This window comes from Sycon ciliatum, chromosome 3 (genome assembly GCF_964019385.1).
Source record: "Sycon ciliatum chromosome 3, ocSycCili1.1, whole genome shotgun sequence".
NCBI classification, from domain to species: Eukaryota; Metazoa; Porifera; class Calcarea; order Leucosolenida; family Sycettidae; genus Sycon; species Sycon ciliatum.
The window spans coordinates 16232100-16247009 of NC_088645.1; the positions used below are offsets into that span (position 1 = coordinate 16232100).

At 49.6% G+C, this 14910-nt stretch overlaps 1 protein-coding gene across 1 annotated transcript in view; it reads left to right on the forward strand.

The window, feature by feature from the left end:
• The window catches only part of LOC135811566 (uncharacterized), a 28025-nt gene that overhangs the window by 10193 nt on the left and 2922 nt on the right, over positions 1–14910 (forward strand). Inside the window, exons 10-16 of the mRNA XM_065324795.1 lie at positions 2323–2391; positions 3063–3132; positions 5659–5740; positions 6941–7037; positions 8195–8286; positions 10556–10913; positions 11626–11688. Coding sequence (XP_065180867.1) covers positions 2323–2391; positions 3063–3132; positions 5659–5740; positions 6941–7037; positions 8195–8286; positions 10556–10913; positions 11626–11688 — 831 coding nt within the window. The remainder of the gene's footprint in view (positions 1–2322; positions 2392–3062; positions 3133–5658; positions 5741–6940; positions 7038–8194; positions 8287–10555; positions 10914–11625; positions 11689–14910) is intronic.

Sequence of the window (14910 nt, forward strand, 5' to 3'; positions counted from 1 at the left end):
TCTCTGCTGGTCGGTTTGCTACAGCGTCTGACCTTCGCCTCTTTCTTCCACTGCTACTGGCTCGCTCCTTGGCCTGGCACTCAGCCTGCATCAACTTTGTGGCAAGGGCACTCACAAACTGCAAGTGAGACTGGGTTGGCAAGGCGGTGGCATGACCTTTCATGCCTTCACGATGAATGATGTACGCGTTGCACACAGCAGTATCAATAATCCAAAAGAGAATCGAATGCCACCACTTGAGGGACTTGATCCAGCAGCTGTAGTACCCTCGCAGCTGGTCTGCCATATCAACGCCATTCATGTTGGAGTTGTAATCATGAATGACATTGCGCCTTTTCAGCTCAACGTCCTCCGTGTGCAGGATGCCAGTGTCGAGGTTTATCCTTGTTCTCTTTCTAGTGTAGACCACGTCATCTAGCTTGTGATGACCGGTTGTTATCATGGGAACTGGCTTATTGTCATAAACGGCTAGAGCAACCACATTGCGCCGGCATGCCCATTTGACGGTGCCTCGTGCTTCTTCTGCTCCTTGGCCACGGCGAACAGTCTGCTTCAGACAGTCGAGAATCCGATCTGAGCGCGCTGTACACGTGTACAGTTTGTTGTCCTCCAGCAGCTTTTCTGCCAGCAAGCAGCTTGAGTACAGATTGTCCACAAAGACATGATAGCCGTCACCTGGAAGCTGGCGCATCAGTTGATAAACAGCACTGAAAGTTTTGCTTAGGCCAGGAGTGGTGGCCACCTTGTTGTCAAACTGAAACTGGTAGGAGTAGGTGTAGCCTGTCACTGGTTCGCACAGAGCGTAGGCAAGAAATCCATCCCCAGCTCTCTTGAACTTGACCCTTGACTTGAACGCTGACCGGCCCTTGAAGGATATGTCCATTTCGTCTACTGACACACATTTGCCCGGCACAAACATCTCCTGGGAGTTGGTCAGTAGACCTGCCAGCCAAGGCCGCAACTTGTAGAGGACATCATAGTATGCTGCACCGCGCTTAGGCTCTTGTCCGCTGTCGGCCAGATGAATAAACCGCTTGATTTGCTCAAAACGTACTAGGCTCATTGTCTTTTTAACAATCTCGCTCGCAAAGTTTGGGTCGGAAGACCAGTACAGGGATATGGAGGGGTGCGGGTGTAGAGCATTGTGCAGTAGAATTCCAATCCACACCTTTAGCTCAGACACTGTCAGATCCTTCCATGGGCGTTGGTGTGGCATATCTTGCAGCACTACGCGGGCAACCCATTGGTGATAATACAAATTCGTTTGGGTCACACAAATTTTCAACATTTCTTCAGTGATGAACTTGGAAAATACAAACTCAGGATCTGCCATTTGCTCCACAGCCAGATCGCCCTTGATGCCCGGATAGCCGTTAAAAGTCGGCAGCTCATTTGTAGGCAGAACGTCAGTCCAGCCAACATTAATTTGCCGAGCTCTTCGTGCTGGCTGTTCACCGCTGCTGGCTGCCACAGCAGGAACATTCTCAACTTCATCACCGCTGCCGGTGTCCACCTCTCCATCCGACGCAAGCCCAGGAGCGCACTCTAAATCGCTGGTCGTGCCAGCTGAATCATCCGCACTCGGAACCTCCATGATCAGCTGATAGCAGGAAGTAGTCTTCGCAAAGCCTTTCAATAGGCTCTTGAAAAAAAAGCACAACTCGCTAGGCAATACCCTTCATTCTTTCTGTGAAAAAAGCGTTTCTCTCTCAGTTTTTATGGCCTACAAGGCACAGATATGTTTGTGTGGGCGCTCAGCGGCCATATTTTGCCATGGCAATGCTTCAGCCTGTGTGTGGGCGCTGTCAACATGCCCAAAGCCTATATGTAGGCTTCACCAGACGAAGGTAGGCGATATATTACTATAGACGATTATTACTATACGCGATTATTACTATACGTGATAACTGTGTATACTTAGTTATTGCAAATGAAAATGAATTTGAGAAATTGATCACTATAGCCGCCAACCTTATACTTCGAAGTAGGCGATACGAACTGTAATATAATACAATCCAAATACAAAGACAGTTGTAAGTCGTGGCCAGTGGGCTTGCTTCGTGCCTGGCGTCAGGGTGCTCTAGACAGGAATGTGTCATGCACTGCATTCACCTCTACAATGCAGTTTCCTTGTTAGTCGCTCGGCCTTGTAACCCGGGAGCTCAGAGGAATCTTCCATGATTCTTCCTGCTATGTGGAGAGAAAAGATTGTGTCCATGTGCAGGGCTCTATCAGAATCCCACCTGTACTGCACGCACTTAGAAAGCTTTTCTTGCCTTGTGACTGAGGTTTTTTACACTCTTTCTATTTCCTATCTTTTAGAATGATATCAAGCCCAGACTCATCAAAGCTGAGTGCGTGCGGGATGTTCGTCTGAGGAAACCTATGGACGTAAGTTATGCAGCATGCATGCATGTGTGTGTGTGTGTTTGTGTGTGTGTGTGTGTGTGTGTGTGTGTGTGTGTGTGTGTGTGTGTGTGTGTGTGCCAGCAAGTTAAGTTGGTGAGTGCGTTTATGACAGATAGTGGTTGAGTCTCTTGCAATCGGGCTCGGCTGCTAGGTGCGTTGCTGTGCTGCTAAAAAGGTGTATTGCTCTCTGCCACTTCTGCTTTCTCCAGCTTCCATTTACTGTCTAGAGTAAATATTCGTTGAAAACCCCTACATTTTCACAACACCCTCCAAGCGGTCTCTGGGTTACACTGATCAATGAAAAGAATAAAGGAATCCGATGTTCTGCCATCTTTGGCCGTGGCGAGAAATTCAGATTACTGTATTCTTTTTCATTGATTTGTGTAGCCCGGAGACGGCTTGGAAAGTGCTGTGAGAATTTACATGTATAGTTGTAATGGATGGCTTCATTGGAGTCTGTGCATATTGAGAAGTATTCATTGCCAATTGAGCTCTCTTTCCAGGGTTTTTTTGAATTTCTTTCCTCTCCTGGATGAGGCCGTTTGACCAAGTTTAGGGCTGTGAGCAAGGACACAAACACATGTGTGTTTGGTGTGTGTGCGCACGTGTGCGTGTGTGTGTGCGTGCATGCGTGTGTGTTGTACTTTGTTTAGACGTACAGAGAGCTGTTGTCAGTACTGTCTAGAATTGCCGGTGAACACATTCCTTGGCTGGCCAGTACTGGTACGTACTTATACTGTACTGAACTTATTCCTCGCAAACACCTTTCCTTGTACTGTATGTGCATATTTCCAGGTTTTCTGCAGCACTCTAAAATAGACCGTGCACTGCACTGCCAACGCTAGTACAGTGAAACCTGTGTAAGGCGACCACTCAAGGGACGAGAAAAACGTGGCCGCCTTGGCCAGGTGGTCTTCTTATCCAGGTCCAGTGGGTCACGTGAACATATTCACATTAATTATATCATTTTGATCAGTGTATCACACTGCACACACCTACATGTATGCTGCTCTAGCATGACTCATATGCCTGGAGTCCTGACTCCTCAGACCTGTCAAGTGTCGTGTATGCACCATGCACATCTACACTTCCTGCGCTGATGTGTAGATCTACCATGCATGGTGCACAGTACAATCCATGTACATTTACATGTACTAGCAGGGTGTAACGCGGTCGCGGGTGGGTGGTCGTCGGTAGTGTTGAGCGAGTGGTCGCCTTATCCGAGCTGTTTTAAATGTGAATGCGTCCGTGACGAGGAAAAGTGGGCGCCGAGGTCGAGTGGTCGCCGTATCCGAGTGGTCGCCGTATCCGAGTGGTCGCCGTATCCGAGTGGTCGCCGTATCCGAGTGGTCGCCGTATCCGAGTGGTCGCCGTATCCGAGTGGTCGCCGTATCCGAGTGGTCGCCGTATCCGAGTGGTCGCCGTATCCGAGTGGTCGCTGTTACAGGTTTCACTGTACATTGGTCTGTTTGAAAATGTTTGTTTGGCCTGTTTGAAAATTACTATGGCTCTTGTCACCATGGTGACATGTTACCAGTACTCTTCTGTTCACCTTGTACCCAGTGCATGTACATGTACATGTATATCCAGTTGCACTGAAAAAGGTCTTAATGGACGAAACATCTAGCTCTGTGCAGCGCTGAACGGTCTTGTATACATCTACACTCAGACCTTGTTTATCCGGGCGGTCTAGGGCCCGGGTACTGCCGTTAATAGAGAGGTTAAGTTACACGTTTTTTGCCCTTTTTCAAAACGCGGTGCAAATCTCACGTTACGTGTAATTTTTAGAGGTTAAGTTACATGTGCGACGTGACGTGAAATTTTGCCTGGCAGGATTCGGGTTTAGTTCGCACAAATATCAAATCTTCCAACAAACTTGATAAATCTCGATAAAATTCCGGAAACTCACACAAATTCGGTCGGGATAACCAAGCGAAACTTCCAAAAACTCACGTCATGAACTTACGTGCGGGACAGTCAACTCACGTAAAACACGTCAAATTTTACGTGAGTTTTTTCACTTTTTGACGTAAAAGTTCACGGACGTAAGACTTTTACGTGAAACTTAACCTCTCTATTATCTGTAACTTCAATCATGTACATGTGGATGGGTATAGCGGCCGGGGATATGGCGTAGTTTTAAAGGGGAAGTTAAGGCAAAAATTAAAATTTCACCAGTTGTAGTCTTCGGGGTGCTGAGTCGAATGGTCTTGGTCCGAGGAAGCTGAGACGCTCCCTTCCTACTTGAATCCCAATCGAACTCGCGCACTTCCACCGAAACTGGGTGACTGCGCCCTACTAGATGGGGATTTGTATGCAAAATGTCACTAAAAGCGCCATTTCGTTCTTATAAAAGCACGGATGACCACGATTGGCCCATATGTTGTAGTCTTTTGGACGCTGAGTCGACTGGTTTTGGTCCGAAAAGGCTGCGATGCAGCGTTCCTCCTTTATTCCCAATCGAACATGGTTGAACAAGCGGTCACGTGCTCCTGGGTGCCCAAATCACCTGGTCACCACGCCAGCAGGCGACAACTTTCACACCAAGGTTCAACTCGAGTTCAACTCGAGTGACAGGACTGCACCCAAAAAAGGTCAAACAAGCTAGTAAGTTGTACCCTGCAGGCACGGTGACCAGGTGACTGGCGTACGCAGGAGCACGTGACCGCTTGTTCAACCATGTTCGATTGGGAATAAAGGAGGAACGCTGCATTGCAGCCTTTTCGGACCAAAACCAATCGACTCAGCGTCCAAAAGACTACAACATATGGGCCAATCGCAGTCATCCGTGCTTTTATAAGAACGAAATGGCGCTTTTAGTGACATTTTGCATACAAATCCCCATCTAGTAGGGCGCAGTCACCCAGTTTCGGTGGAAGTGCGCGAGTTCGATTGGGATTCAAGTAGGAAGGGAGCGTCTCAGCTTCCTCGGACCACGACCATTCGACTCAGCACCCCGAAGACTACAACTGGTGAAATTTTAATTTTTGCCTTAACTTCCCCTTTAACGTCAGTATTTCCACCGAAAGTGACAAAAGAGTAGGATTATTCCACTAAAACCGGTCTAAATGGTGCCAGGCAGACCAAAGTGCCTGTTTCTTCAGTGTTCGCATAACTGAAGTATGACTGAAATATTGTTTGACCGGCAGAGATCACGAAAATTAGTGGGATCATATACTAAGAGAGTGATAAACAGCTATATCAGCACAGAGTGGTCTTGTGTACATGTATCTTGTGTGCTGTGAACAGATGGAAAGCCGGTTGATAAGAAACTTACAATGCAATATTTTGATGACATCCTTGCTGCGTACGAAGCCCTGAACCGCAATGTGTAAGTGCCTGCCATTGATTGCTGCTGCTGCTGCTGTTACCACTGCTGCTGCTACTGCCACTGTTGCTTCTGTCACTGCGGCTGCATTGGCAGCACCGCTGCTGCTGATGCTTCGGCCACCATTGCTATTTTCAGCTGCAGTTGCTTGATGGTCCTGCGGGCGATGCTGCCTTAACCACCAGTTGTCGCTGATGTGGTTGCAATTGTCGCAAAGAAGTTCCAAAGTATATTTGTGGAGACATTACAACAGTTGATCTTTACCCCAGTGATGCACGGTAGTAGCAAGTGAAGTCTGGCCTCATGTAGAGAGCAGGATCGTGGTCAGTGCGCACTGCACTGCGCACTGTGCAGTGTGCAATATGGTGCTAGAGTGATGTAGCGCCAGTGCTGCTGTTCTATTCATGAGACAAGATTCTCATTTGACACCACTGCAGTGTGCGTAGTGATGTATCTACATTTTAGAGTCTAGCGCCACTGATTCCAGTACACCAGTGTTTCAGGATGGAGCAGCTATTCCTAGAATACCGTAATGTCGCGTATAAAAGCAGTTGCTCACGGCTGTATAAGCCGGGGTTCAAACCATGCTTCTATTCAAAACATGCTTCTACATCAACATCATCAGTCTGCACTGTGCAGTGCATACTGCCACGCATGTACGTGCACACTCTTTTCAGGGAGCGGCTTCTATTCAAACCATGCTTCTGTGTCACGGCGCGCTTCACAAAATCGGCTTCTATTCGAGTCATGCTTCTCAACAGGTCATGTCTTTATACGCGACACTACAGTATGTGCTGGGACTGGGAGTGCTTGCCTGTACGCACTGCATCACTCAACGATATATGTGGGTCCCTATAACGGGTCGGTCCCTATAGCAGGTCTGCTCCCTATAGCAGGGCGGGTTTGACCAAAAAAGGAAGTCATGCAAGTGCACACATGACGTCTTGACTGGGTCCTCTGAGCGCAAGGAACAGGCCTGCTGCTGGGTCCATCATATATTCCAGGAATTTTGCCATGAAAGCAATTCATTTGAGCAACACACTCTGGCTTCATGTACTCCTGGTGTTATGAGTTCCTGTTATCCGTTGTTTCAAGTCTTTAATCTCACGTTATTGCTGTTCTTGTTGTTGTTGTTGTTGTTGTTGTCGTTGTCGTTGTCGTCGTTGTCGTCGTCGTCGTTGTTGTCGTCTTTGATATTTGTAGGTCATTGACAGATGGCAGCATGGATACTTCTGACTTGAGCAGTAATGTTCTTGCTCGTATCAACCAACAGGCACTTGGAACGAAACCATTACACGTGGTAAGGTCTCTCTCTCTCTCTCTCTCTCTCTCTCTCTCTCTTTCTCTTTCTCTTTCTCATTCTCTCTTTCTATCTATATGGGAACACAGCAATGCATTGCGTGAAACTGTAAAAAAAGTGTTAATGAATCGTTCTGGCTGGACAACACTGCCTGCCCCACTACCACCCCTTGGTATTGGTCTTGAGAACTGTGTGAGCCTTAGAAGCTGCCTACTGTGTAACCAGTAACTGCAGTCTCTCTTTTAGCTGACAAACAGGTGAAAAGGGGAGCCACTACACAGGAAGATCAATTTCATTGCTGAGCTACTTGGTGGTCCAATGCATTGTTTTCAGTGTCGTCAACTCTGTCTGTGTGAGATTACCCTGCTCTGCCCGTGTGTCAATACCATACTTTGCTGCCTGTGTGTCGGCATCATACTCTGGTGCCTGATTCTGGACTGCTTTAGTCCAGCCTTGATTCGTCTGCATTGTGTCATGTTAGGGAGCAACATCAACTGATGGTGCACCCGTATACCTCCTAGCATCTTTATTTGAAGTACAGTCAACTTCGCTAATAATGACTGCGGATATAACGACAATTCGCGAATAGCGACAGAATTTCCATGCCCAGAGCAAAGTCCCATCTATCTGTAATACATGATATGTATTATATTATAATGAGACTTCGGGTATAAGGACACTTCGCGAATAAGGACACTTTTCTGATGCCCCGCCGAGTGTCGTTATACACAAAGTTGACTGTAATGTTACAGGGTCATTCAAGTGCGCAATCTCCCAATTTTCCCGTACTTCATGTACTGACTGGTGATGACACACAGGCTACTTGCATCTCTCTGGTCTGTGACAGTGTTGTGTGTGTGTGTGTGTGTGTGTGTGTGTGTGTGTGTGTGTGTGTGTGTGTTGTGTTGTGTGTGTGTGTGTGTGTGTGTGTGTGTGTGTGTGTGTGTTGTGTGATGTCTTGTGTGTTGTGTGTTGTATGTGTGTGTGTGTGTGTGTGTGTGTTGTATGTTGTGTGGTGTCTTGTGTGTTGTTGTGTGTGTTGTGTGGTGTCTTGTGTGTTTTTGTGTGTGTTGTGTTGTGTATTGTGTTGTGCTGTGTATTGTGTGGTGTCTTGTGTGTTGTGCTGTGTATTGTGTTGTGCTGTGTGTTGTGTACAGCCCACTCATATGACTAGCAGTGAACGCCGGCGGTCAGAGCGGATCCAGGATTTGAAATACTCTGTGGCTGAGTTCAAGGTTCACCTAGCCTCGTGAGTGCATGGATGTGTTCACTGTTCGGTATTGCACCATTCCAGGGGGGGGGGGGTTAAGCCTTGCTACAGTGCTAGTTCCTGCGTCTCACAGAGTGGGGGAGGAGCACTGGGTTAGCCTGTGCATTGTTTTTTTTACGTCGCTGCATACATGATGTACCGCATTGTCTAGTGCCATCATTTATTTACTCAACTGTTGAGCTGGACCAACATTGCTCTCTGCTCTTCAGGACCTGAATGCATGTGATTTGTACCGTATTTCCCCGAATATAAATGGCACCCTTTTTACACTCAACTTCAGGGCCAACAAAGTGGTGCGACTTACAATCGAGCATGACTCACTACTGAAGTGAATATTGAAACAATAATGACATGGACCAGAAAATGGGGAAGTGACTTACAATCGGGGAAATACGGTACTTCACAGTGGTTTGTTTAGTTGAACTATGCCCTGCACGGAGGTTTTTTGGGGTGAGATGTGCTGGGTGGGCTTTCCATGCTCATGGTTGTAGACATTAAAATCGCCTGCCACGACAATGTGGGAGCAATACTGGCAGGCAATGTCAATATCGGATTCGAGCTGTGTGAACATAGTCGTGTCGTGGTCAGGGCAGGTTCCAGGCCGGTAAGCTGCACATCCTGCCATTCGTGTTCCTGTGTGGGTGGTGATGCTGACCCATAGAATCTCCTGGTTCGCAGTGTTTATACTAAAAGTTCTTTATAGCGGATACAAATCTTCAGCCAGATGGCAACACCTCCGCCCTGTGCCGTTCTGTCCCGACGTATAGGTGGATAGTGACCTGGAATTGTTACCTCTGCTTGGGTGGCTTTCTCCGGGGAGAGCTTTGTCTCTGTGATGATGGCTATGTCCACATCAAGGTGTGTTAGCAAGTGTTGGAGTTCTCCAATTTTGTTGTAGACGCTAAAGGCGTTTGTCAGCAGTAGGCGTAGCGGTTTGGCACACATCATGCTTGTTGGCAGCCGTCTGTTGCGCAAGCAGGTCTGGTCTAGCTGCGGGTAAGAACTTGGCTCTGTCCTGTGGCCGCAGGTTCACAGGCATCATTCAGGGCCTTGTTGGCTCGCAGGGTACTACCGTCGTCTAGTTCGGATAGGGGGGGGTTACAAGACCGCCCTTCCCTGCTGTTGGAGGGAGGGCAGGGAAGTCGACATGGCTGCTTGTGTCTGGCGGCGGTGGGACGCTGCCACTGTGCGCATCCTGCGTTCCCGCGGCTTCGTTAGACTGTGCTTCGTTTTCCGCGTCAGTGTCCCAGTTTGGAGCTGTGCTAGAATCTTTGGTTTTGTTGCCATCATTCTTGGGGAATCCCCATGCACGACTATACACCCTCCCAGGCCATAAGTTGCGAGCCAAGAGGTTGTGTGCATCCTTAGTGTTGACCGAGACCCTCGCTGATAGGGTATTGCGTTCAGCATTGTTGGCTGTTACCGCCATTCCCACGGAATGCACAGTGGGGGGCTTTCCCAGAGATGTGGATCGCTTCAGGATGAACTCATCCAGACCAGCTTCTGTGGCGTCCGCCTTTACATTGGCCACGAATATGAACGTTTTGCAGGGTCCACGTGGCTTGACTGCTGTGACGAGTGTCCAAGAGTCATCAGACACAACCATAGGCAGCACAGTCCCAGTTAGGGCTTCACTTGTCTGTGGCACAGGTTTGCTAGAAGCAGGTTGCATGGCTTGTGTTCCAGCCAGCAACGGCAAGAAAGCCTAAAACGGTGTGTTTGCTGTCGTTTGCCTGCACAAACCAATCACGGAGCTAGCTTGAGCATACGGTGAAAAGGAAGAGGTGCTCGTCACCAGAAATACGTCTCCAAGTGTGTTGCTACTTGCTAGTGTGTGTACAGTTGCGCTTGATGAAATCCGACCCAGAGTGCATATTTGATGCCCTCGACTTGCACACCCTGGAAGTGGTACGAATCTTGTCCACTGATCTGAGTGACGTGAATGACACCCAGATCACGTACAGATCCTGTCCACTGGTTGTTGTTATAGGACGAATGTCAACTGGTGCACATCCAGTGCACTTGCGTATGTTGTACTTGTTGTGAGAGCATGTCTCTATGCCTTCATTGCACATACAGTCATGCTGATACACCATGCGTGTGTGCCCGTGTGTCTCTGTGCGTTTGTGCATGTGTGTTGGACTGTTTGTGCATGTGTGCTTGTGCATGTGTGCCTGTGCATGTGTGCTTGTGCATGTGTGCCTGTGCATGTGTGTTTGTGAATTTGTATGTTTGTGGTCTTATCCAGTCATTGCCAGTCATCCTCGGTATGTACTTTGAAAGCAACAGCGAAGGCTGACGACCTACAGAGTCCGACCGATATCGTTTCCAACATGGTGAAATTCTCCGAAGGGCAAATTCGCAGCTGCTTGGCAATGGCCCATGAAACAGATGCACATTGTAGTACTGCAGTGTCTTCAGCTAATCCTGCTTCAGACACAGGCCTGCCTGTTGCTGCTCCTGCTGTTGCGCCTGCTGCTTCTACTGCCACTTGCACTGACGAAGAAGTGCAGATGACATTACACAAGCGTGCCGAAGGCTGCAAGTGTTCTTTAGCCGAGCCGGTGTTGCAAGTCAGGCAATGGCTTATCCAAGGAATATCAGAGGTAAGACAGGCAGACAGACAAATAGGGAGAGAGAGAGGGGGGGGGGGGGGTAGATGGATAGAAATGAGAGGGGAAATGAAACTGAGGAAGTGATTGAGTGAGCGAATGAGTGAATAAATGAGTTTGACAGTCAGAAGCAAGCGTGTGGGTTAGAGCACATTTGGTCACATTTGACGTTATTTTGGAGGTTCCAGAACTTGACAACATAATACTAGAGTGAATGTGTACTTGGCTTTGCTTTCAAGTAACAACACACCACACCTGTTCATGAGGTAGTTAGTGTCATGTTCTACAAGTGTATGTTGCCTAGGAATCAAGTATATCTCAGCAGACTGGAGTGCTAAAGGGGAAGTGCATAGATGTTTCAAGTAGGGTTCGGATGAAAGACGATTTGATATCAGTTCGAATGGCATATCTCTCGCTTGCATACGATAAGCCAGATTTCTTTTTACTATTAAACGGGGTTTATGTACTATTCGGACTCGTTATAATGAGGGAGGACCTCTACCTCTACTTGAAACATAGTCCTCATTCTCATGTTGCGCCAAGTCATTTTTGCAACATTGTGTATGTACTGTGCTAGGTACCATTGTTGTCTTTCTCTCCTTTCAGAACTCTCTCTCTCCTCTCAATCTGTCGAGTTTCTTGTCTTTCTCAGCAAATGTTAGCAGTGTCATTTGTCATGTTCATCTCGTGTCTATGTGTATGCCAGGCTGATATCTATGCCGATCCAGAGTGCACTGTCAATCTTGTAGACCAGCCTTCTACTATACCAGTAAGTGAACCATGCTGCTACTGCTGCTACTGCTGCTCCTGCTGCTCCTGCTGCTACTGCTGCTACTGCTGCTGCTGCTGGTACACCTGTCACTGTTTGGTGCTTCTGTTGTGACTGCCTCCGGCACCGATACTACCTCCTTTCATCACTACTCCTGCCATCGCTGCTACATGTTCTGTCATTGCTGCCACCACGGCTGCTGATGCTGCTGTTGCCGCCGCTGCTTCTGTTGTCTGCTGCTACTGGATGCCTTTTCTCCCGCCGCTGCTGCTTTTGCTACGACCACCACTGCCCTCGATGTTGCTTGCTGCCATAGTCAGTGCTGCCTGCTGCCCTCCCTGTTGCTTGCTGCCATAGCCAGTGCTGCCTGCTGCCCTCACTGTTGCTTGCTGCCATAGTCGGTGCTGCCTGCTGCCCTGGCTGTTGCCTGCTGCCATAGTCAGTGCTGCCTGCTGCCCTCACTGTTGCTTACTGCCATAGTCGGTGCTGCCTGCTGCCCTGGCTGTTGCCTGCTGCCATAGTCAGTGCTGCCTGCTGCCCTGGCTGTTGCTTGCTGCCATAGTCAATGCTGCCTGCTGCCCTGGCTGTTGCTTGCTGCGTGCTGGCTGCTGCCCTCCCTGTTGCTTGCTGCCATAGTCAGTGCTGCCTGCAGCCCTGGCTGTTGCTCGCTGCCATAGTCAGTGCTGGCTGCTGCCCTCCCTGTTGCTTGCTGCCATAGTCAGTGCTGCCTGCTGCCCTGGCTGTTGCTTGCTGCCATAGTCAGTGCTGCCTGCTGCCCTCCCTGTTGCTTACTGCCATAGTCAATGCTGCCTGCTGCCCTGGCTGTTGCTTGCTGCATGCTGGCTGCTGCCCTCCCTGTTGCTTGCTGCCATAGTCAGTGCTGCCTGCTGCCCTGGCTGTTGCTTGCTGCCATAGTCAGTGCTGGCTGCTGCCCTCTCTGTTGTTTGCTGCCATAGTCAGTGCTGCCTGCTGCCCTGGCTGTTGCTTGCTGCCATAGTCAATGCTGCCTGCTGCCCTGGCTGTTGCTTGCTGCGTGCTGGCTGCTGCCCTCCCTGTTGCTTGCTGCCATAGTCAGTGCTGCCTGCTGCCCTGGCTGTTGCTTGCTGCCATAGTCAGTGCTGGCTGCTGCCCTCTCTGTTGCTTGCTGCCATAGTCAGTGCTGCCTGCTGCCCTGGCTGTTGCTTGCTGTCATAGTCAGTGCTGCCTGCTGCCCTGCCTGTTGTTTGCTGCCATAGTCAGTGCTGCCTGCTGCCCTGGCTGTTGCTTGCTGCCATAGTCAGTGCTGGCTGCTGCCCTCCCTGTTTCTTGCTGCCATAGTCAGTGCTGCCTGCTGCCCTGGCTGTTGCTTGCTGCCATAGTCAGTGCTGCCTGCTGCCCTCCCTGTTGCTTACTGCCATAGTCAATGCTGCCTGCTGCCCTGGTTGTTGCTTGCTGCATGCTGGCTGCTGCCCTCCCTGTTGCTTGCTGCCATAGTCAGTGCTGCCTGCTGCCCTGGCTGTTGCTTGCTGCCATAGTCAGTGCTGGCTGCTGCCCTCTCTGTTGTTTGCTGCCATAGTCAGTGCTGCCTGCTGCCCTGGCTGTTGCTTGCTGCCATAGTCAATGCTGCCTGCTGCCCTGGCTGTTGCTTGCTGCGTGCTGGCTGCTGCCCTCCCTGTTGCTTGCTGCCATAGTCAGTGCTGCCTGCTGCCCTGGCTGTTGCTTGCTGCCATAGTCAGTGCTGGCTGCTGCCCTCTCTGTTGCTTGCTGCCATAGTCAGTGCTGCCTGCTGCCCTGGCTGTTGCTTGCTGTCATAGTCAGTGCTGCCTGCTGCCCTGCCTGTTGTTTGCTGCCATAGTCAGTGCTGCCTGCTGCCCTGGCTGTTGCTTGCTGCCATAGTCAGTGCTGGCTGCTGCCCTCCCTGTTTCTTGCTGCCATAGTCAGTGCTGGCTGCTACCCTGGCTGTTGCTTGCAGCCATAGTCAGACAGTGCTGGCTGCTACCCTCGATGTTGCTTGCTGCCATAGTCAGTGCTGCCTGCTGCCCTCCCTGTTGCTTGCTGCCGTAGTCAGTGCTGCCTGGTGCCCTCGCTGTTCCTTGCTGCCATAGTCAGTGCTGCCAATGCTGCTATCGTTTCTGCCACCACCATTGCTGCTTGTTGCCGCTGGTGTTGCGGCTGCTTGCTACCTATTCTGCCCCTGCTGCTGCTGTTGTTGCTACAACTGTTGTTCCTGCTGCCAATTCCGATGCTGCTGCTTGCTGCTGCCGCCCACTGCTACTACCACCACTGGCTATACCTGCTGCTGTCCCCGCTGCTACTGCTGCTTCTGCCTCTGTTGTCGTCAGTGCAGCTGTTGTCGCCACTGCTGCTGCTTTCTGCCATCACTGCTGTTGTTGTTGCTGCTGCTGTTTGCTGCCTCTACTGTCCCTACAGCAGCTCTTGCTGCTAAAAGGTTTTTTATTGAACGCACAAAGCAATGATATGAATGCAAGGAGAGCAAGGAATTCAAAAGCTGAACGGCAAAATTGAATGATAAAAATGTGAATGGCAACAGCAATGTTTATACACATGAAAAAGGGGAAAGAAAGATTTAAAAAAATTCCAAACCAAAGCTCTTGCCGCTGCCTCCGCCGTCTCCCCTGTTGGTGACATCATTTGTACTTCTGCTACCACTATTGTGGATGTCGCTGCTGCTGCTGCTGCTGCTGCTGCTGCTTGCTGACACCACCAAGGCTACATGTTGCGTTGCCCCCCCCCCCTCAGCTCTCACCACTGCTACTACTGCCACCATTGTTTCTGCTTCCATTTCTTCTTGGTGCCACTGCTGCTGCTGCTGGCCCCAGCCACAACTAGCGCTAATGCTTTTACTGGTGGCGCCATTGTTCTTCCGATGCTCTTTCAATGGCTCTGAATCCAAGTCTTATCTTTCCATTATCCCGTCCATTGCTTCCTATGTGCTGTTGCTGTGTGTTTTGGTGTTGATGTAATTACTCAAAGTGCTTCTGGTCACTTAGATAGCAATCATGGTGCATTCTTGCACCCCGGACACGATTGCGTTTTGAGTTTTGTTTTGGTTTGTTTTAATTTCCATGAGTTGTGATGGGTCGAAGACGTAAGCCTGGTGATGGAGGGCAAAGGGAAATTGCAGAACCGCTATGCAAACTGTGCACACCAGACACTGGAACAGTGTGTTGTTTCCCCATGAGCTATTGTGGAATTTGTTCCAATGTGTATTTATGCTGTTTG